The 20,463-nt window shown below is 45.2% G+C and overlaps 2 protein-coding genes across 5 annotated transcripts in view; one reads left to right on the top strand and one right to left on the bottom strand.

Annotated features, from left to right (window-relative positions):
• Positions 1–2,907: 2,907 nt before the first annotated feature.
• Positions 2,908–9,609, bottom strand: EBNA1BP2 (EBNA1 binding protein 2). Its single transcript, XM_006068301.4, has 9 exons — positions 9,407–9,609; positions 9,240–9,323; positions 8,867–9,036; positions 8,144–8,267; positions 6,494–6,583; positions 5,445–5,520; positions 5,125–5,218; positions 3,231–3,393; positions 2,908–3,094 (listed from the first exon to the last, which is right to left on the bottom strand). Exons 1-9 carry the CDS (start codon positions 9,470–9,472, stop codon positions 3,044–3,046), a joined length of 918 nt encoding a protein of 305 aa, XP_006068363.2. The 5' UTR covers positions 9,473–9,609; the 3' UTR covers positions 2,908–3,043.
• CFAP57 (cilia and flagella associated protein 57) overlaps positions 9,603–20,463 on the top strand; it is a 72,967-nt gene continuing 62,106 nt past the window's right edge. For 2 of the 4 annotated variants that reach the window (XM_045166176.1, XM_045166179.1), the window contains exons 1-5: positions 9,715–9,800; positions 10,024–10,196; positions 15,142–15,458; positions 16,819–17,105; positions 19,283–19,490. In XM_045166176.1, the coding sequence (XP_045022111.1) occupies positions 10,040–10,196; positions 15,142–15,458; positions 16,819–17,105; positions 19,283–19,490 (969 nt within the window). In that variant the 5' untranslated portion in view covers positions 9,715–9,800; positions 10,024–10,039. Of the gene's footprint in view, positions 9,801–10,023; positions 10,197–15,141; positions 15,459–16,818; positions 17,106–19,282; positions 19,491–20,463 lie in introns of those variants that run through there. The other 2 variants (XM_045166177.1, XM_045166178.1) reach the window with 2 other exon arrangements.

Raw genomic sequence — 20,463 nt, 5'->3', positions numbered from 1 at the left:
TTTCACTCTCCTCTTTCACTTTCATTAAGAGGCTCTTAGTTCCTCTTCACTTTCTGCCATAAGGGTGGTATCATCTGCATATCTGAGGTTATTGATATTTCTCCCAGCAATCTTGATTCCAGCTTGTGCTTCATCCAGCCCAGCATTTCACATGATGTACTGTGCATGTAAGTTAAATAAGCAGGGTGACAATATACAGCCTTGATGTACTCCTTTCCCTATTTGGAACCAGTCTTTTGTTCCATGTCTGGTTTCTAACTGTTGCTTCTTGACCTGCATACAGATTTCTCAGGAGACAGGTAAGGTAGTCTGATATTCCCACCTCTTGAAGAATTTTTCACAGTTTATTGTGATCTATGCATTCAAAGGCTTTGGCATAATCAATAAAGCAGAAGTAGACGTTTTTATGGAATTCTCTTGATTTTTTGATGATCCAACGGATGCTGGCAATTTGATCTCTGGTTCCTCTGCCTTTTCTAAATCCGGCTTGAACATCTGGAAGTTCACAGTTCACATACTATTAAAGCCTGGCTTGGAGAATTTTGAGCATTTTCTTGCTAACATCTGAAATAAGCGCAAGTTTGAACATTCTTTGGCATTGCCCTTCTTTGGGATTGCAATGAAAACTGACGTTTTCCAGTTCTGTGGCCACTGCTGAGTTTTCCAAATTTGCTGGCATATTGAGTGCAGCACTTTCACAGCATTATCTTTTAGGGTTTGAAATAGCTCAACTGGAATTCCATCACCTCCACTAGCTTTGTTCTTAGTGATGCTTCATAAGGCCCACTTGACTAAGGCATTCCAGGATGTCTGGTTCTAGGTGAGTGATCACACCATCATGGTTATCTGGGACATGAAGATCTTTTTTGTATAATTCTTCTGTGTATTTTTCCCACCTCTTCTTAGCATCTTCTGCTTCTGTTAGGTCCATACCAGTTCTGTCCTTTATTGCATTTCATGCAAAGATGGGCACAATAAAGGACAGATTGTTGCTAGATCCCTGGATTTTCTTGAGTGGTCATTAATCTACAAATCTCCCAAACTCCTTTAAAATTACCTATTTTTAATCCTCTAGTGGGATTTCTAAACTAATTATCCTACTCTATGCCTATCAGATTCGCTTTCAACATTGTATCATTTGTACTTTCAATGTCACAAAATACCTCCAAGAGTCCCTTTAGTGTGAAGTTTTCTGCCAGGGTGACTTCCTCTGGTTCACCATCCTCTCCATTTTCCTCAGTCTGTTTCAGTTCACATTCACTAGCTATCTAGCTGCATCTCTTTTTAGTCCTAGAACAGCAGCCATGTCTCCATTCCCTGGCAATATATTCCTCCCGTAACTCCATTTGCATCCTATTCAATTTTATTTCCAATTTTATCACTTTCCATTTCTTTGGTCAATTCCCTCTTTCAGTTACTTACTTTCATAAAATGCCATGTGGGTTTACTGCTGAAGATGAGGAGGCAACACAACTGCACTCTTTGCCACTTGGACCTAGCGACCAATCACCCACAGACTTTGAAAGAAGCAATTTGGGGTCAGTAACCATTATGTATCTTTTAGGCAGTGGTTTTATGGACTAAAGAGCCAGCAGCAAAATCTCTACTTTCCACAGTTACTCGGTTAACAATACTTTGGTAACTGAAAGGTGAACAGTGTTGTCCAGGAACTGCTATTGATACAGCACCTTGACAGCTGAAGTCCACACATATTGGTACAAAGCAAGAACAGCCTGGACTTGGTCATGGCAACTACTAGCATCCTGCCCATCCTTCAATGCACGGGATTACATTTTAAAGCAATGTGAGAGCTAATACTGAATGTAGCCCAATTATACTTTAAGAGTGGGATGATAAAGTGATATAAATAAGCTCTATAAAGTACATCTCTGAAATTAAGTGATTCTCTTTGCTATAAAAAGAAAAAAAAAGGAAAGAAGGTACATCATCCAAACCCTACAGAAGTATTCAAGTCAGTAATTTACTTTTGTCCCTACTAGGGTAAACTCTATCAATCTTAAAACTCTCCTATGTTCCACTCATAATTCAAAGTTTCTTAAGCTAAGGCTCCTAACTGGAATTACTATTCGTTACCCTATTCACTACTATTGTACAAATTGTCAAAATAGGCTGGGGTAAAACATTGTGGTCTTCTGAGAATGTGACCCATGTGCTTAGACTTTTGTTCATTGAAATTAGTTTACAAAAACTAAATTCATTCTTTTTGTTCTAGAAACAGTATCATAGGAAACCAGAGAGATCTTTTAGGTACCAATGATGCTACAAGAAAACCATGCAAAATGAGTTGTTTTTTCTGCTTAAGCATCTAGAGTTCTCAGATATTTGTAGACTCAAAATGTCTAAACTGGAATGGGGGCGGGGGTGGGTGTGGTGCGATGGGGGAAGCTGTCTTCCCTTCCTACCTCTCAAGACAGAGAAAATCCCAACACGAAACATGGCCTGCTCACAACGTTCAACCTGCACACAGCTCCAAGCCGGCACTGGAGAACTTCAAATACACACACACCACGTGGCTCAGCAGACATTATGGAGAACCACCCCACCCAGCAAAACAATCCCACGAAGGCATGTACGCTTCATTATACGGCAGGAAGTGTGCTAAGCATTTTGCACATATTAACTCACTGCTGACAGGAACCCTCTTTGGTAGATTCTATTATCAATGTCTATACAGAGATGACAGAGCACAGAAAAATCAGGGTGCCCAGGGTCAAACAGCAAGTACACAGCAAAGCCAGGTGTCAAACCTGGCAGTCTGGCCCTAGAGTCCATGCTTTTAACCTCCACAGGGCTCGTTTATTTATTAAGAATAAATGGCAATAGTATTTAATATGTAAAAGTAACTTCTAAATCTTTTAGTCCTGAGTTTTTAACCAAGAATATATATTTCTCTGAAAATTTTTCTTTAGTTTATTGAAAGAATTTTTACAAAAAGAAGCTAACAGAAGGGATCCAATTGCCTTGTGAAATCCCAAGTCTCCATCTCTTTTTCCTGGTGTTTGTACACAAAGATGCGGCTTGTTTAGTGTCTTCTGCTCTTCATTTTCTCTCTCGTCCATTTTCCAGGTCTTTTCTGCAGAAAAGGAAATATCACATGTGTTCACACAGCAGTTGGCCTTCTGCCCCAGGGTCTGGACACAGGAAAGAAAGGGAGGGAGAAGGGAGGGGTGGCAGTGGAGGTTGCTCCAGCCCCCTCACTCCATACTCACATTCGATCCTTTCTTTCCAGGCCTCTTGAGGCCCCTGCCATGAGCTGTCTTGGCCCGGAAGCTGGATACATCATCATAGCTCTCACGAGTGTTCCACTTGGAGCCTTTCTTCTTCCCACCATAACCAAACTTCTGGTTTTTATAGCGTCGCTTGGCATTGGGCCTGGAAAAAAGCAGTCTTGTAGGTTACCCTCAACATTGCAAACCTGACAAATGTTACGATCCCCTCAGTTTCCTCTCTGTAAACGAAGCCCGCAGATACTACTGTACCCAAAATCTCATCCTTGACCCAGTATTTCTACTCTATAAACTCCCCAGACAGGATCATCTACCTACAGCCTTAACCACCAAAGCAGGAAAACAAAGCCTGAATCAGGAAAAGATCTATCATGTGGCTCATCATTTATCTTCAGAGCCCATGGACTGTAGCCCACCAGGCTCCTCTGTCCACGGAATTTTCTAGGCAAGAATACTGGAGTGGGTTGCCATTCCCTTCTCCAAGGGATCTTCTGCACTCAGGGATCAAACCCAGGTCTTCTGCATTTCAGGCAGATTCTTTACCATTTGAGCCACCTGGGAAGCCCCATTTTTAAACTCTTATTAAATCACCCTCAGTTGTTCCTAGTCCTCCCAAGGATATTAAATGCAGTTAATGTTCTAGTGTAATACATGTTAAAACTGATCATCCCACAGGAATCTCAGTTCACCATATCCAAAGTCATAGTCACTGCCCTCCTAGACTGGTTTCACCTCCTGTATTTACAGCCTAACTTGAGGTTGGTGGTCCTACCATATACTCAGCTGCCCACGCTATGAACCTAGAGTGGATTATAATTCCTTCTTTCATTCTCTGCACCCAGCTCAATTACTGAGTCCTGCTAATTTGACCTCTTGAGTATTTCTTCAACCAATTTTCTCTTCTCTACCCCTATTACCACTTTCAAGTCATTATCCTTGTTCTCTGGACTTTAATGGTCCCCTGATCAATTTCCCTGCCTCCCTCACTTACACAAGTACCACTGTAATATTGAAAACATCAACATGACCAGCTCACCACTTTGAGTAAAGCCCATAAGCACCTCCCCACTGACCGCTGGAAATAGCCCAGGCTCCTCACAACACTGCCCTGCAATCAGCCCAGGTCCTCCCAGCTACACCTCACCACTCCTTGCCTCACGGTAACCCCCATGACACCAAATGCTGGCTGTTCCTCATACACAAACCTGCTGTTTTCATCTCTACACTTCTGCTCATTCATGTTCTTCCATCTTCCCCAAACCCATGTCTCTCCTGTTCTCCTGGTTAATTCCCACTCATCTTTCAGACTAAGCTCTGGTGAACCCTTCTCCAGGAAGCCATCCCCAGACTCTGACCCCTGGACCATGTCACATATTTCTAAAATGGGCTTCCAGACTTCTCCCTCAATGCCTCTATCACAGCATGGACTATATTATACAGATATGATCATTCTCCTTGGGATGGATGTCCAGGAATGCATAAAGGTGAACGAAAAGAACCAATAACAATATCCAACATTATCCCTTTTCATTTTTCTAATATAAGAGGTACTTACAATTTTTTTTTTCATTTTCACAGATGAGGAAATTAACATTTAGGAAGGTGAAGTACTTGCTCAAAACTACCCTCCTAATGAGAGACAGAACCCAGACCAGAACCCTAGGTCTGCACACAACCCTCACACATGAGGAATCAACTTCTACTGCGTATTCACTGAAATCACCTCAATTGAACCTTCAAAGACCCATGTGGCTGAACGGGCCCATCACGTGGCCCACAGATCTGGCCGCAGTCACAGCTGCACTCCGTGCACTGAGGCCACACCAGGAACTGCGGCCCTGCACGCACCACCACCAAAACAGAACACAGCACTCACCCCTTCCTCACTTGCTGGCCTTTGGCTCCTTCTTTTGTGCTCTGTGCAGCAGGCTTCTGATCTCCCTCAAGGAAGTCCAGTTTATCAGAGAAACCTGGGAGTGAAGTACTTTGATCAGCACCACAGTGCTTTAAAAAAAAGATTCAACTTCAAAAGAAGGATGTTACTTATGGAATTGCTATTAAGAGGCACATCTTGCTCCCCACACCATTCCCAAATGTGAGGTCCAATAGTTCCAAATCAATCAAGCCTTCGGATGTGTTTGACAGAATCAGCAGGTACCCCTGCTCCCCTGCAGCCTTATGAGAGAAGACACTCACCTTTCTGATATTTCTTAATGGCACTCATCATGTGTGACTTCTCCTTCTGCCGCTTCTGAAGAACCTCTGTTTGCACCTGGATGTGGACACAGGACTGTTACACCCACTCCAAACCAGCACTCCAAATGTCTATAGTGTCTCTCAGTGACCGGGCTGTGGCCACCCCTGGACACTGACTGTGTGCCACAACCACGTTAAGGCCCTAAGTACATTCTCAATTTCTCATCCCAACAACCCAGTGAAGCAGAAATTCTTATGATCCCAAAACGAAGCACAGAGAGACGCTATAATTTGCCTAAGTCACACAGCAAGCGTGGAGCTGAGATTCACACCCAGGCAGTCTGGATTCTTACCCATGACACAACCTGCTACAAAACTGCACAAATCATGTTTATGTCAACATCCAATTCTCTAATTATATCTGGGCAGATTAAATACCTAAACCACTGTTGCTAGGCATGAAAATACCAACAGAAAAAACAATCTCCCCAAAAAACAAACCAAAAAAACCTTTAAGGATAAAAAGAGATGCTTAAATTCTAAGGCAGGGTTTCTGCATCCCAGCACTATGACAGTTTGGACAAGATCATCCTTTGTCGGGGGGAGCATGGCCTGTCCTATGCACTGCAGGATGTTAAGAAGCCTCCCTGCTCTCCACCCACAAGCTGCCAACTGCACACTCCCCACCAAGGTGTGACAACCAAAAATGCCTCCAGACATTGCCAAATGTTCCCTGGTCAAACTAAATTACCCCCTATCAGACTGTGCTGGGAGGTCAGGTTTGGAAACCACTGATCTGGACCCAGCTCTTCACTGTACAGGTGTGTAAAGCACAGCCCAGAGAAGTGCCTGACTCGCTTGTAGTGACCATACCACTTCTGGTGACACAGAGGTGTCCAGGAGGGACTGCGTTTGCGGACACTAGCAACCCACGCTGCTATGAGATGGTAAACACACAATGGAACACACACCAGGCACAGAACCAACCCAGACCAGGCAATCTATGGACAAACACCCTTGGCCCCATCCCTGTCTGTCGTCCTTCCCACCTTCTTTCCATATTTTCTAAGTGCTCGCAGCTGCTTAGCCTTTTCCGACTTCTCCATGGCGGCCTGTTTAGCCTGCAGTTTCTGTCGAATCTAAAACACAAAATGTTGTCAGCTTATGTTAATTGAAAATGGCATGGGAGCTGCTTAGGGTGCGCTGCAGCAGGGAGCGGACACACTGTGGAGCTCAGAGGAGCCTTGTGAATCATCTACTCCAAGCCCTGTGTTTCACACACAAGGATAAGAAGGCCCAAAGGCTAACACCTTTATCCAAGACACCAAAAGTCTCAGCCTTGGAACCGCAACATCAGGGTAACCTTCTTATTCCCAGTGTGCTGTTTGCTCTGTTAAACAAAACAGCTTGCTTGCCACTGAATCAGGAGAAAAGACTAACTTCTCTCCATCCATACCATCTGCAGACTGAGGTGAAACCAGTATGCAGCTTTAGCCTCCTTCTCCAGTATACCATCTGCACTATAAAAACTCAAACAGATATCAGGTACCTAGCCATTTGCATTAAACATAGACATTTCCATTAAAGAATGAACAGTTATGAATTTCAATGTGCAGAAATGGGTCTGGGTTCATCTCAAGATTAGCTTCCTTGAGTACCACTGAGACGAGAAAATCCAGCTTGAGACCCAAGGGAACTATTTAGGTATATCTTGCATTAGACATTAGTAATTCTCTGCCTCCCAAAGTTGAATAAGGACCAAATTCTACCTAACTGTTCAGTTCAGTTCAGTTCAATCACTCAGTTGTGTCCAACTCTTTGTGACCCCATGGACTGCAGCATGCCAGGCCTCCCTGTCCATCACCAACTCCCAGAGTTTACTCAAACTCATGTCCATTGAGTTGGTGATGCCATCCAACCATCTCATCCTCTGTCATCCCCTTCTCCTCCCGCCTTCAATCTTTCCCAGCATAAGGGTCTTTTCCAATGAGTCAGCTCTTCACATCATGTGGCCAAAGGATTGGAGTTTCAGCTTCAGCATCAGTCCTTCCAATGAATATTCAGGACTGATTTCCTTTAGGATGGACTGGTTGGATCTTCCTGCAGTCCGAGGGACTCTCAAGAGTCTTCTCCAACACCACAGTTCAAAAGCATCAATTCTTCAGTGCTCTGTTTTCTTTGTAGTCCAACTCTCACATCCATACATGACTACTGGAAAAACCATAGCCTTGACTAGCCTTAACTTACCTAACTAAATTATGCCAAATCTGAGCCATATATTAATCCTTCATTTTACAGCAGAGAAAAACTGAGGCTCAGAGAAAGGTAACTGTCTACAAGTTATAATGCTGCCCAGGCAATGGCAGTAAAGAACTGTTCTCTCTTCCACACACCATGCCATGACCATGCCAGCTAGAAGATGCATAAAGATAATCTTTACCTTAGGGACCACACTTTATACATTATCTTGCTCCCTTAACTGTTTATATTAGGAAAAAGTCAACCTTACATTTGTCCACCTGGTGTTGATTAGCATGAATCTGACATAGATAACTGAGATAATAATTTTCCTCTGACAACTGGCTCCCTTTTAATGTGCTTATGCCTTTGTTTGTTTGAACATTAAGGGAGACAAGACAGCTGTATAGACTTAAGTACAAAGCTTCAGTCTTCCATAGAAAACCTTTTCCATTTCTTACCTTCTGCATCTGCTGATCAGACTTGGCCATCTCTGCAAAATAATCCGTAGGCCGCTTGGTAGGCACTTTGAGCTGATGGAGGCGGGGCAATACTGCAAGCACTGCTGCCTGGGCTTGACGGTAGCTGCAGATGTAGGACAAAGTGTGAAATAAGCTAAGGCAGAGAGGTCTTATTACATCCTTCTGACTGCCTCTCATAAGGTATCCAAGGTCGGAAGGGCCCGCAACACCTGACCTCCACCAGCAAGAACACACACACAAACAAAATAGTAATAAAACCTCATTAACTCAGGAGAAATTTAGATGTACACGCTTTTAAAAGGGGTGGGGAGTATTGCGTAAAATGAATTAGTAGTTTAATAGAATGACCACTTTAGAAGTGCTCACTAACTTACAAATGCCAATTACACATTCTTACTTAGTCACTAAAAAAAAGTCCATATAAGGATCCCACATAAGCAACTTTTTGTTCTCATAATCAACTGCACAAAAAAATTTAAAACTTAATATTTGAAAATAAACTGGACTTTAAATTGTGACTGCTGGACCACGGGGCCTTTCTCTTAACCACGGAGCATCTCCTACTCTTTAGTCCAAAGAAGCTTTCCTCCCTACTCCCAGGCTTAGGACACCTCGGAGGAACACATGCTCACGGCTTCCACCCTCTCCCCACTCTCTAGCACAGGGACCTACAACCTTTCCCACACTTAAAAACATACATACAAGCTCATCTCACGCTTAAAGTCATCTTCTGGATCAACAGCTTTCGGATCCTGGTTCTGAGATGTTGACTGAGGTCCACTGATTTCTGGTACCGGACCCAGGGTCACATCAAGCCTTTCAACCCATTCCAGATCCCGCTTGAATTCAGCCAAACACTGCTTCAGGCCATTCTAGGAAATTCAGACACCAAGCTCACAAAAAGGTAACAGACCAACAAACGAAGAGCCAGCCTCCAAAACCCCGACAGGTAGTTGACACTCTTGGCAATGCTCGGGTTGTGTCTTTCCTAGAACCAGAATGCAGTCTCTAGAGCACAACAGTGCCTAGCGCGCATCCCAAGTCTAGCATCCTCCGACCGGGCGCCCGAACTCACCACGTCGTTCACGGCCTTCTTCGGCCCCTCTAGCACCACGTTGAGGCCTGGCTTCAGAAGCCCTCGGGAAAACGCCTCCTGCAACTACAGGGCACGTTCCGCGGTAAGAACGGGAGAGTGAGGAACCCTCTCCCTCGCGCAGCCCCCCGAGCTCGGATGATACCTACCTCTCTGTCTGTGACAAGAGAGTCATCAGAATCGGAGTCCGAACCTGAGAGCGGGGGGGTGTCCATCTCACCGCGCGCGAGTCCACACCTGCCGGAGGAAGCGGAGTAGCCCGAGACCCCCGCGCCTGGAAAAGGGCGCCCCTCACCGCTGCCGGTTTGCAGCCCCCTGCCCTCCTGCAGCGGACCCACGTGGACTCGAACTGCACTGGAGCAAACAGCTGCTCCTCAGCTCTCTGAGCAAAGGACTTCCGCTTCCGGGTGCTGACATACTTCCGGCTTGCCGTTGCTATAGGAACCGCTCCGGCGTCGGTGAGGGCCGGGTTGCTTCGGATTCGTAGGGGTAGTACCCTGGACACACGCGTGGTCTGGTGATCCAGAGAGCAGAAGCTTACAGGTGGGAGAGATCCCTGGGGGTCGTCCAGAGGAGCAGGAAGCCGCGAGGGCGAAAGGAACGAGCAGACGCAGGAGCTGGGTCTGGGGCACCGGAGGAGATTACTAAGGAGAGGGGGCCGAGGAGCAGTTCGGAGGCGGAGCCACGGGCGTGTCGCGGGGCAGGTGCGGCGGAGTGGGCGGGGTTTCGCGCTTCTCGGTGCTCACTAGCTGCGTTGCATCTTTAGCGGAACTACCGGGGCCATGTCCACTGTGGTAGCTCAGTCGCTGCATGTTTTTGGTCTTCGATCCCACGTGTCCAACAATGTCTTCTTCTTCGATGAACAGATCATTATATTTCCTTCAGGAAATCACTGTGTGAAGTACAATGTGGATCAGAAATGGCAAAAATTCATTCCAGGTAAAACTGTTTCCAATCTGACACCTAGGTAACCATGTGAACCAAATATAACACCATAATCCCAATACGACGATTGAAAGAAAACTTTTTTGGACAACTTGAATATACATATAGTTTTATAAATGTAGAAGAAATACATGTCTACTTGCCTTATTTTAATGTATAGATTAATGAATCATACATAAAGTCACATGTAAAATCCTGTTAATTCAAAGGTACTTATTTTCACTGTGATCTAATGGAAAAAAATTCTTTTGAAGAGTTTCATGCATCTTCATTATCACTCTTTGTCATCACCAGGGCTGCTTTTTGACTTCTCTAACAGTTTTCTAGAGTACACTACTTTCATTACAGACCTTTTGAATCCGTTTATGATGAAGACACTAGAGATTTTACCCCAGGTCAGAAATAACCATTTGTATACTGTAACATTTGGTTTTGTTCACATTGGTCCTGCTAATGATATACATGATTTTCACACCTTAGCCACTCTTTTCCACTGTTTTCTACGCTCAACCTGTTTTATTGTGACATGCATACAAAAGACTGTATACTACATATGTGTAGTATTTAAAGAACTATAGTAAAATGAAGCTTTGAAAGTCTGCAAAAAGGAGAGCAAATAGTACATTACCAGTTTCAGTGTTTCTCCCTGATGTCATTCATCTCACATGTGCCCACTCTCACTCCATCCTGGAATTTGTAATTATTCCCTTATTTCTCTGTATAGTTTTACCACGTATTTATCTGTGTGGCCTCATGTAAGATACTGTTTTTGTTTGTGCTGCTTTCCAACTTCATATAAATGTAATGGTAGTGTATATATTCTGTGGCTTGCTTCTGTTGTTTAACAACATACTCTGAGATTCAGGCATTTTGTACATGTTAACTGAGTTCTTTTTATTACTATGCAGTATTCCCTCATATGACTCTAATGTCTCAAGTATATTTATCCATTCTAGTGTTGATGGATATTTGAGAACCAACATTTTTTTTTTTGCTTCTCTGTTGGCTCAAACGGTAAAGGATCCGCCTGCAATGAGGGTTCGATCACATTGGGTTCAACTTGGGTTTGACCCCTGGGTTTGAAAGATCCCCTGGAGAAGGGAACAACTACCGAATCCAGTGTTCTGGCCTGGAGAATTCCATGGACAGAGGAGCCTGGCAGGCTACAGTCCATGGGGTTGCAAAGAGTTGAACACAACCGAGTGACTTTCACTTCCATTTTTTTGTGTGTTTGTTTTGCTATTTCAAACCATGCTGCTATAAGCATTCTTGCATTCAAGTGTTCTCATCTACTTGTGCAGAGATTCTCCAGGGCACACACCAAAACAGTAGTGTGGCAGTACTAGTTCACACTGCTGTTACCCAACAACCTCACCACCCCTTGCTATTGTTCTACTTCTAATGTTTTGTGCATTTACCTACTACTAATGAGGATGACTTCCCTGGTGGCTCAGATGGTAAAGCGTCTGTCTACAATGTGGGAGACCTGGGTTCGATCCCTGGGTCGGAAAGATTCCCTAGAGAAGGAAATGGCAATCCACTCCAGTACTCTTGCCCAGAAAATCCCATGGATGGAGGAGCCTGGTGCAGGCTACTGTCCATGGGGTCACAAAGAGTCGGATACGACTGAGCGACTTCACTTCACAATGAGGATGAATATCTTTTCACATGATTAAGGGGCTACTCCTGTTTAATCTTCTGTGAAATGTCTTGTTTAAATCTTTTATCCATTTTCTATGTTTTTGGGGGTAATTGTCTTACTGATTTATGGTCACACTATATTTTCTGTCAGCCAGGGAAGCCAGCTTCCCTGGTGGCTCAGATGGTAAAGCGTCTGCCTGCAATGTGGGAGACCCAGGTTTGATCCCTGAGTTGGGACAATTCCCTGGAGAAGGAAATGGCAACCCACTCCAGTATTCTTACCTGGAAAATCCCATGGACAGAGAAGCCTGGTAGGCTACAGTCCATGGGGTCGCAAAGAGTTGGACACGACTGAGCGACTTAAGTTTCTTTCTTTCTTTCTTTCTTATATTTTCTGTATGCTAATCCTCTGTCAGATGTATACATACTACAAATAATTTCTCCCAGTTTGGGGCTTGTGTTTTCTTCCTCCTTATGGTAAGAGAAATTCTTGGTTTTAATGAAGTCAAATGTATCAACCTTACTCAAGCTTATTAATATATTCTTCTATATTATCTCTTTAATACGCTCCACATTTACCTTTCGTCTTTTAGGCTCTGGGTTAGGAGGGTGCTGAGTGTGTTAGGGGAATAGTGAGGAACCCAGTATGCATGGAGCAGAGTGAATAGAGGAGGAGGAGCGAAAGGTGAAACAGAGAAGTAAGCAGAGCAACATCACATGGGCTTTGAGATCGAGGGCTCCCACTCTGAGTAAAATGAGAAGCTGGGATGGAGGATTCTGAGCAGAGTGACATGATCTGACTTATGTTTCAAAAGGCTCCTTCTGGCTACTGTTCAGAGAATAGATTTAAGGAGGGACAAGAGAAGAAATAGGAGACCAGCTGAAGGACTATTGCTGTAATCCAGCTGGGAGAACATAGTGGCTTGGAGCAGGTAGCAGGTAACAGGGATGGTGAAAAGAGATCAAAGCCTGGCTCTGTTTTGAAGGTGAGGGTGACAGGTTTCCTCATCGACCTGATGTAGTTGGGAGAGAAAAGGAAGAAGCAAGGGTTTTGGCCTGAGCAACTGAAAGGATGGAGTTGCTGCTAATAGAGACAGGAAAGACTGCAGAAGGAGCAGGTTTTGCATGGAATGTTAGTGTTTGACATGGGAAGACTGAGATGCCTGCTAGAAATGCAAATAGGATCTTAAGTGAGCACTTTGATGTCAATTCTTGCCTGGAGAGTTCCATGGACAGAGGAGCCTGGCAGGCTACAGTCCATGGGGTAGCAAAGAGTCAGACATGACTCAGCAACTAACACTTTTTCAATTTCAATTGATGTCGATTGTGGATTCAAGAGAAAGAGGCCCTGGCTGGTGATAAAAATTTGAAGGTTGTTAGCATAGAGGTGGGGAGAAGGCAATGGCACCCAACTCCAGTACTCTTGCCTGGAAAATCCCATGGATGGAGGAGCCTGGTGGGCTGCAGTCCATGGGGTCGCAAAGAGTTGGACACGACTGAGTGACTTCACTTTCACTTTTCACTTTCATGCATTGGAGAAGGAAATGGCAACCCACTCCAGTGTTCTTAATCCCAGGGACAGGGGAGCCTGGTGAGTTGCTGTCTATGGGGTCTCACAGAGTCGGACACAACTGAAGCGACTTACCAGCAGCAGCATAGAGGTGAAATACAAAGTCCTTAGAATGAGGACTTGCCTGGTGGTCCAGTGGTTAATTCTGCACTTTCAATGCTGGGGACATGGGTTCAACCCCCGGTCAGGGAACTTAAGATCCTACATGCTTGCAGCATGGCCAAAAAATAATTAAAAAAAAAAAATCCTTTGAATGGATTAGATCACCCAGGGAGTAAATGTGTTTGTGAAAGAAAAGAAGGATAAAGATTGGGCTACAGGGCCTTCCTACCTTTAGTGCCAGGAAATGAGGAAGAACCTGGAAAAGAGTCTTTGGAGGAGTAGCCAAAAAGAGGAAATCCATATAGGAGGTGAACATATTTCAAGGAGAAGTCAGTCATCAACTAGGTTAAAACAACAGGAAAGTATTTACAAACTGCAATCAGTCAGCACATGTTAAGCACCCACTAGGAGTCAGGCACTAGTGATTAAAATAATGAATAAGCCAGAAAGCCAGGGCCCCTGGCCTCCAGGAGCTCTCAGCATTGTAATGGGGACAGGTATGTATTCAAATGAGCACTGGGACTATGTAAACGAGCAGGACACGGGCTAGGCCTGGCACAGCCCTGGTACAGAAGCACAGAGGAGGGAGGAAAACTGTTGTCCTTTGCCTTCTCCTGGCAGTCTTGTCTACACTCACACTTTCAACGCCCCACCATGACTTTTACCTCCAATCTGTATTTCAGTCCAAACATCTCCTCTAGCTTTCATCATATCAAGCTGCCTGCTAAGACCTCTTTACTTGAAAGTTCCACAGTACGTATCTCACACACAGTATATCCAGAATGGAATTTATCATTTCCTTTTTTCTCCCTCTTTCCTTGAGACTCTACTTTGCAAGGTATCCAAACACATGATGAAGATATGATTACAAAAATAAGCTAGTCCTAGTATAAATATCCCAGAAACCCAATAATAAACAAATAAATAAATACAGTGGATAAAGAAATATATAAATGAGTTTCAGTTCAGTTCAGTCGCTCAGCCGTATCTGACTCTTTGTGACCCCATGAACCGCAGTACACCAGGCCTCCCTGTCCATCACTAACTCCTGCAGTTTACCCAAACTCATGGCAACCCACTCCAGTATTCTTGCCTGGAAAATCCCATGGAAAGAGAAGCCTGGGAGGCTACAGTCCATAGGGTCGCAAAGAGTCGGACACGACTGAGCGAAAAGTGGAGGAAGAGTATGGAGTGCTGGCTGTTTAGGGCATAATGGCCTGTTATCTGACCCTGCTGCACCTTCCAGACCCATCTAGGTCATCCCTGGCTCACAGAGGATGCTCAGCCATTGCCCACTGTGTGTAGTTCCCCCACCATCTACACCCTTTCTCACGTCCACACCTTTGCCCTTCCTGACCTGCCCCACCCCCATCCTGTTCTCACTTTGTCCTCTTTTAGGAATCCTTCCCTGACTTCTCCTCCCACCACGGCCTCAGTGAGGGGCCCATCCTAGTTATTTTCAAAATAGCCAAGGCACAGTTGTACTGAAGGATACAAGGATCAGCGGTTACCTGTTTCTGCACTTTTCTCCTGTTGCCTTGGCAGCACCCACCACGGTGCCTGGTTTGTGCTGAATCTTGGTGAATGCATGGTCACCCCTCATCAGCCCCTCTCCTCTGTTTGCAGGCTCAGACAAGAGTCAGGGCATGTTGGCCTTGGCTATCAGTCCCAATCGGCGCTACCTCGCTGTCTCGGAGACTGTGCAAGATAAACCCATCATCACCATTTATGAACTGTCAGCCATCCCCTGCCGGAAGCGCAAAATCCTTAATAATTTTGACTTCCCAGTTCAGAAGTTTATTTGCATGGCTTTTTCTCCAGACTCCAAATACCTCTTGACTCAGACTTCACCTCCAGAATCAAACCTTGTCTATTGGCTGTGGGAAAAACAGAAAGTCATGGCCATTGTTAGAATCGACACTCAGAACAATGCTGTCTTCCAGGTACTGCCCAGAATAACAAATATTATGCAAATTATTAAAAAATAGTACAAGCTGTTCCTCATTGAATACTTTCTATATGCCAGGAATACTGCTGATTTCTTAAAATGCATTTGGAAATTTGCCACACAACACTATATAAAGTATACATAATTATTGTCTCTGTTTTAAAGATGAAGGAACTGAGGCTCCAACAATTTAGCAGAACCAGGACTCCCTGACCCCAGGGCCTATGTTCTTTATTTTGGCTCAGAACTGCTTGCTGGTCACAAGTCAGGGTCAGAGGCAGTTTGATCAATTTGCTGTCTCTCCCCAGACCTGGCCTCTATTGGGAAGCGTTTCTGGGCAGTGGGAAGACTTCAGGAAAGTGGTGTGAGGTCGTAAATGTTTAGGAAGCTATCCATGAAATTGCAGTTATGTAAGGAGCAGAAGTTTCTATTGTGCTTTGAGGGTAAAATGCAGAGGCCGTGTCAGGAGGCTGGTTGGGTCCCAAGGAGGCTTTGCTTGGAGCAGTCAACCTGGTCTGAGATCTAGTGCTCAGTTTTACAGGTCCACGCACAATTCTGTTCAGGTTCAGAGATACTGGCTAATCAGCATCTTGGGCACAGACTCTGTTATTCTCACAAGAGGCTGGTGTGTGAACCAGCATGTCACAACCAGAACACACATCATCTATCCAGTGTGTTTCCTCCCTTGAGAAGTGAAATTGTTAATCAACAGGTTGCTTGGTGATTACAGAATCACAGCCAAGACAAGTAGAGCCTGAGGATTATTTCATTCAGGTCATGGCAAGGCATTCTACAGCATCCTATTCAGAGCAGGGAGCACCTTGTCTCAAACAGATTGAGGAAGCGTTCACTGGATGCCTGCTCTGAACCCGCCCCTGGGGATACAGAGATAAAGCCGCAGCCCCTCCAGGTGCCCACCATCCAGTGTGGGTGCCAGATTGACTGACTGCAAATGGGGATGAGGGTAAAGGTAACGGAGGCCTAGTCCCTGACATGTGGCTCCTTCTCCCTGGACAGGCCACATAAACCTGCCTGACCCTCATTTGTCTGTTTTTAGCTGAGCTTTCATTCTGTTTTGCTAACACAGAGTTTGGTGATTGTCAAGACCTGCTCATCCTGCTTTTTGGTCTTCATCAGATGACTCTTGAAGGTTTCCTAATTTGACTCATGGACCCTACAAATATAATGGACATAGATCTGTCCTCTTATCAAATATGTCTTAAAATTATATGATTTAGTGATGTTTAAAGGATCCTGTGAACTACTTGGACTAACTAATAATTAGTTAAATGGAAAATAATTCCATCAAGTTTAGTTTTATGTCTCTTTTTCTTTCATTCTTTCATATTTTACAGGTGAGCTTCAATCCCCAGGATAACACTCAGATTTGTATCACTGGAAATGGGATGTTTAAGCTTCTCCGTTTTGCTGAGGGAACCCTGAAGCAAACTAATTTTCAGAGGGGAGAACCCCAAAACTATCTTGCCCACACCTGGGTGTCCGATGACAAGATTATTGCTGGCACTGATACAGGCAGACTCTTCCTCTTTGAATCTGGAGATCAACGCTGGGAGACAAGTATTGTGGTCAAGGAGCCCACCAGCGAGACAAAGAACCTGGGGGTGATCCAGGAATCAGAGAGGTAACAATGCCCTCTGGGCTGGAGTTCTTAGAAAAACACACTCATCTTGCCAATAGCAACACCCCTAAAACAGCACTCTTTAAAAATCATTCCTTTATCTTTTCTAGTATTCATCCATATTCAGGGTCAAATTTGATGTTTATAACCATAACCTAGGTACAACTATTTTTATTTTTATACCTAACCTCATTTTATAAGTGTTTCCCTGGTGGCTCAGACAGTAAAGAATCCATCTGCAATGCAGGAGACCCAGGTTCAATTTCCAGGAAGATCCCCTGGAGAAGGAAATGACTACCCACTCCAGTATCCTTGCCTGGAGAATTCCATGGACAGAGGATCCTGGTGGGCTAGAGTCCATGAGGGTCACAAAAAGTCAGACACAATTGAACAACTAACAGTTTCACGGACTGGTATGACTTAGTCTTCAAAACTACCTATTTTCGAAAATATGGCTTCCCAGTTTACTAAATCAATTAAATAAATGTCCACCAAGCCTTTGCAGTGTGCAAGGCATCTTGCTAAATGCTGGGGACACCGTCCTCAGGACCTTATAATTCGATAGGAAGCAGCAGACTAATAAGGAAATACAAGGAAATGTCAGTCAGGGTGACAGAAGTGTATGGACCAGAGAAGGGGCTCAGGGTGAAGCTGCCGATTTTACCTCTACTGCAGCCAGTCATAGTCATCTCACTCATACTGGACAGTACCATTGTGTGGTCCAGACACTGCCTTAAACACTCTGTGTATAACCTCATTTGAGCCTTACCCACCCTACATAGTACATATTATTATCACACCCATATCGTAGACTCTAAGAGGTTAAATGCCTCACCCAGGATCACAGCACTGTTAAGTAACAGGCCAGGATTCAAAGCCAGATGTCTGATCCCAATACCCAAGCCTGCAATCAAAACAGCACCCTGTAGATTCCTCTTCTTCAATGTCTTTGGGTTCACCCCTTTGTACCACCCCCATGCCAATGGCATTTCTTTTTTGTCATGATTATGTTGCGAACTTCCTAATAAGGCCATTTCCCTCCAGTTTGCTGTGTTCACCATCTTTGAGTGAGTCCAAGACTCCAAGGATAAAGCTCAGACTCTTGAACTTGGCCCACATGTCCTTGCTACTCTGACACGTCTCTATATCTGCAGCAGCAGCTCTTGCCTCTGTCTACCCAATAACTCTCATGCACTCTCCTACGTCTGGGCTCAGTCTGCCCCTACACTGACCCCACTCCTCTGGACACTGCCACATCCCTCTTTGTCCTTCCGGTCTCAGCTGTGAGCCCCCAGCCTCTGCTCATCTCAGACAGGTGTTCTTCTTCTATATCTGTCTTTAGGTTTTCTTGTTAGCTGATAACCGGCCACTGCCATCCTACTCGGCAGTCCCTGACAGTGCTTATCATACGCCCCCTAGACCATCAGCTTAGGAACTGGGTCAACTTATTTATCATTGTTTCACAGAGTCATTAACATAACTCTGGTAAATGTTATGTGAATGAATGAGTGAATGCAAATATGCATAAATGAACGAAAGAGAAAGAAAGGAAGGGAGGGGGAAGGGGAGGAAGAAGAAAAGGAAGGAAGGAAGGAAAGAAAGGGAAAGGGATGGAAGGGAGGGAAGGAAGCAGAAACCTGGATTTAAATCTCAGCTCTTCCCCTTACTAATTGTGTGATCTTGGAAACAACCCCTCTGAGCCACTTTTTTCTAAACAACAAAATAAGTATGATAATAAAAACAGTGACCACAGAGGATTGCAAGGTTTCCATATAAGTGTATAACCTTCCATCTCCCATGGAGCCCCAGTAGCACTCCCGGCCAAAGGGGCACATTTAGGCCAGGGGAAGGGGGCTCACACTGAGTGGTTTCTCCCATGTGCATGCATGCTAAGTCGCTTCAGTCGTGTCCAACTCTTTGCGACACCATTGACTATAGCCCGCCAGGCTCCTCTGTCCATGGGATTCTCCGGGCAAGAATACTGGAGTGGGTTGCCAAGCCCTTCTCCAGGGGATCTTCCTGACCCAGGGATGGAACCTGGGTCTCCTGCATCACAGGCAGGTTCTTTACCATCTGAGCCACATTCCCACACCCAAGGACAGTCCTTCTTTCTCATCCCTGGCACAGTTCATCTCCTTGGAATCATCTCTGTTATCTGTGTGTGCTATTTTCTTTTCCAGCCTGATCGAATTTCCAGCAGTCACTTCCCCAGTCCCTTCCTACGAGCAGGTCACGATGACCAGCAGCCACAGCCAGCTGTCGCTGCCCCAGGTGTTGGCCATCGCAGCCTATTCCAAGGGATTTGCCTGTTCTGCTGGGCCAGGGAGAGTTCTGCTGTTTGAGAAGATGGAAGACAAGGAGTTTTACCGTGAGAGCAGGGAGATCCGGGTAAGGAGGGGAGGAAGCAGCAATGCTGGGGTCCAACTGGCAACTGTCCTCCAGGAGCAGAGCACTGACGCAGCGTTCGATGCAGGGAAGGGGGCTGAGCGCGGAGCACAAAGGGACTCGAGCCATTTGTCCTGAGGGCAGTTTTAGGATGGGTTGGACAGAGTTGCGATATAGAAATAGGGAGCTCTGGATCTGAATCCTGGGGAAGAACTTGGGCAGATTGTTTTCTCTTCAAGTTCAGTGTTCCCATAATGTATATGGATATTTTAACATCAAGAACACCACCTGATATGGGACTTCTCAGGTGGCCCAGTTGCTAGCCTCTGCGCTTCCAATGGAGAAGGCAGTGGCACCCCACTCCAGTACTCTTGCCTGGAGAATCCCATGGACGGCGGAGCCTGGTGGGCTGTAGTCCATGGGGTCGCTAAGAGTTAGACACGACTGAGCGACTTCACTTTCACTTTTCACTTTCATGCATTGGAGAAGGAAATGGCAACCCACTCCAGTGTTCTTGCCTGGAGAATCCCAGGGATGGGGGAGCCTGGTGGGCTGCCGTCTATAGAGTCACACAGAGTTGGCCCCGACTGAAGTGACGCAGCAGCAGCAGCAGCACTTCTGATACAGGGGACCTGGCTTCTAGATCCTTAGTCAGGGAACTAGATCCCACTTGCCACAGCTAAGAGTTTGCATGCTTCAGCTAAGATCTCGTGGGCCACAATTAAGACCCGGCACAGCCAAATAAGTAAATAAATATCTTTAAAAAAAGAAAGAAAACTACCTGGGCTTCCCTGGTGGCTCAGAGGTTAAAGCGTCTGCCTGCAGTGCGGGAGACCTGGGTTCGATCCCTGGGTCAGGAAGATCCCCTGGAGAAGGAAAAGGCAACCCACTCCAGTACTCTTGCCTGGAAAACCCCATGGACAGAGAAGTCTGGTAGGCTACAGTCCATGGGGTTGCAAAGAGTCGGATACAACTG

Source organism: Bubalus bubalis, chromosome 6 (genome assembly GCF_019923935.1).
Source record: "Bubalus bubalis isolate 160015118507 breed Murrah chromosome 6, NDDB_SH_1, whole genome shotgun sequence".
Taxonomy (NCBI): Eukaryota; Metazoa; Chordata; class Mammalia; order Artiodactyla; family Bovidae; genus Bubalus; species Bubalus bubalis.
Note: the sequence above shows the minus strand (reverse complement) of the source record. Positions and strands in the feature narration are given on the sequence as shown.